The 2,283-nt window shown below is 40.4% G+C and overlaps 1 protein-coding gene across 2 annotated transcripts in view; it reads right to left on the bottom strand.

Moving 5' to 3' along the window:
* LOC143284103 (sushi domain-containing protein 2-like) overlaps positions 1-1,867 on the bottom strand; it is a 62,159-nt gene extending 60,292 nt beyond the window's left edge. The window contains exon 1 of one of the 2 annotated variants that reach the window (XM_076590748.1): positions 1,609-1,867. In XM_076590748.1, coding sequence (XP_076446863.1) covers positions 1,609-1,687 — 79 coding nt within the window. In that variant the 5' untranslated portion in view covers positions 1,688-1,867. The remainder of the gene's footprint in view (positions 1-1,608) is intronic. The other variant, XM_076590747.1, reaches the window with a different exon arrangement.
* Between the last annotated feature and the right edge of the window lie 416 nt (positions 1,868-2,283).

Below are 2,283 nucleotides of genomic sequence, written 5' to 3'. Positions count from 1 at the left end.
CCTTGAGTGGTGGTCTGGACGCTATACACATTTGGATGAGACAATAAACCGAGGTCCAGTGTGCAGCATGTAGTTAGCGCACGTAAAAGAACCCACGGCAACAAACGTTTGTTCCTGGCAAAAATTTTGTAGAATAATCCACTTTGATGGGAAAACAAACAAAACTGCAGACAGAAAAAAATGATAAATAAAAGGGTGGTGCTCTCAGTGTAGGTATTGGCGCGCTTTCAACTTCAAAGAGGTATCAAGCGTGCATACGCTTCTAACACATCCTGCTAAAAAAAATAAAATAAATAAAATAAATAAATAAAAAAAAGACTTATGCAGATTCCATGACCTTGGCATAAACCCAACGCGCTGATCAGACCTTGAGCTCTCTACCCTTGTTTTGAGTAAAACGATGAGATGAAATGAAATAAATAAAGATCAACAAATAAGTAGATACAAATTGTAATTAAAAAAAAACAAAAAAAAAACAACAACGAAAGACAGGTAAGACAACATGGTTAAAACAACATAAGAACAAAATAAACTGAGCCACACTAAGTGAACCTATGCGTACCTACACCCGTGCACCCTACCATCCCCCGCCCCCTCACACCATCCTCCAACCCACCCAGCCCCACACACAGGTGCACTGAGATAAACCTACCCAAATGGAGTTTTAACTCTGAACATTTTTGTGCTGTGACTGCGATGCTGGATCGATCGTGGATAAACCCGTCTGTTTCAGTCCAGTCCGTTCAAGTTCACTGACTGATTATGGTTTCAGATCATCACTGTGCTAATCATCTGCCTCACACCTGACCTGTATACAAGGATGAAGGTAACATCCAATTCAGCACCCTGGATTATTGCATCTATTGGCTACATTTCCATGGTTTGTCAGACGAAAAACGGAAATGCAAGATGGTGGTACGTTAGTTTAGTGGCTGAATCCGCATCAAAATTGGGGAAATTAATGTACAGAATAAGAATCGAAATCCACCTGAAATGGGTTACAACATCTACTAATGGTGATATCGTTTGATACCTGCACAAAAATTGCCGGCAGAAAAGGCGCAATAATTTATTATGCTAAACTTGGATTTCACCGAGGATGTATATATCACATCATATGCATGCTTACTTTTGTGCTAAATACATCATTTGCTAACAATTAAGCTGTTCTTAAAAGGTTCTGTCCTTCACAACATAGGCCTTTCACCGCGTGATTATATTCTTTATTACCTTTTTTTTAACTTCTTTCCTGTGTGCATAATAATTATGTTTATCATCAAACGTTGAACAAATGAAGCCAAGCTCCGTTTCTGGAATTTGAAGACTAAAAACACAAATCAAAACTAAACAAACGTTTCAAGGCAAACAAAAGTCTGGGAACATCAAAAACGATACAGAAGTAAAACTGTCATCGCCTTAACAGAAACCGGAAATGAAAACTGTCAGCCAATCTTGCGACATCCACAAATCCTTCCTACAGGTCCCAACTTCGAGCTGTCGAACACTTTCCATAAATAAACTGGCCCAGCACGTTCAAAACGCAAACTTATTCCTTTATGTATATACATATATAAAAATTTTTAAAAAGGTTAAAATCAAACTGCTTACCTTTCGCAGGTGTCACCACAGCCAGCAGGCAAAACGCGGCGACACAGAGTTGTACAAAAGCACACTTTCCCTCGTCCATTGTTCGTCAACTGAACTGCACACACCTGGGTTATGGCGGCAAACGTTTTCTCTCCACCGGCAAGGTCAAACTGAGATAACAGCAAATCGAGCAGACGAGCGCGGGTGTGTGTGTGTGTGTTGGAGCTGAACTGCCCTTACTGATAACGAATGCCAGTTGCCACCAATAAGTGACGTTAGGTCGGCAAACGTTTGTTTAGTCAGTTGACTGATTCTATCGGGAAAGGGCGGGCTTGTTTATATCGCCAGCGGCATTCTTTCTCCTTCTTCTTCTTCTTCTCTTTTTTTTCTTATCTTTTTTTTTCCCGCGTTTTTGGCGGAGGCGGAGATTCACACTTGGTAATGCTGATACTAATCCGTCTGTAACTGACCCATTGCAACCGTTTTCGGTCCTTGTAAAATACTGACAGTGATCAAATACCAAAAATGCAATCTAGGTTATGATAAGAGTTTCGATACTTTCGGTAGATCGGTTTTTGTTGTTGATTGTTGTTGTTGTTGTTTTAAGCTTATCAACTTAATAATGCTAATGACCAACGCAGCACGTTCGCGAAGAATGTGTGTGGTGCTGCAGTCCAAACATTTGTAGGACACGGG

This window comes from Babylonia areolata, chromosome 7 (assembly GCF_041734735.1).
Source record: "Babylonia areolata isolate BAREFJ2019XMU chromosome 7, ASM4173473v1, whole genome shotgun sequence".
Lineage (NCBI taxonomy): Eukaryota > Metazoa > Mollusca > Gastropoda > Neogastropoda > Buccinidae > Babylonia > Babylonia areolata.
This window is presented reverse-complemented; position numbering and strand designations above follow the sequence as displayed.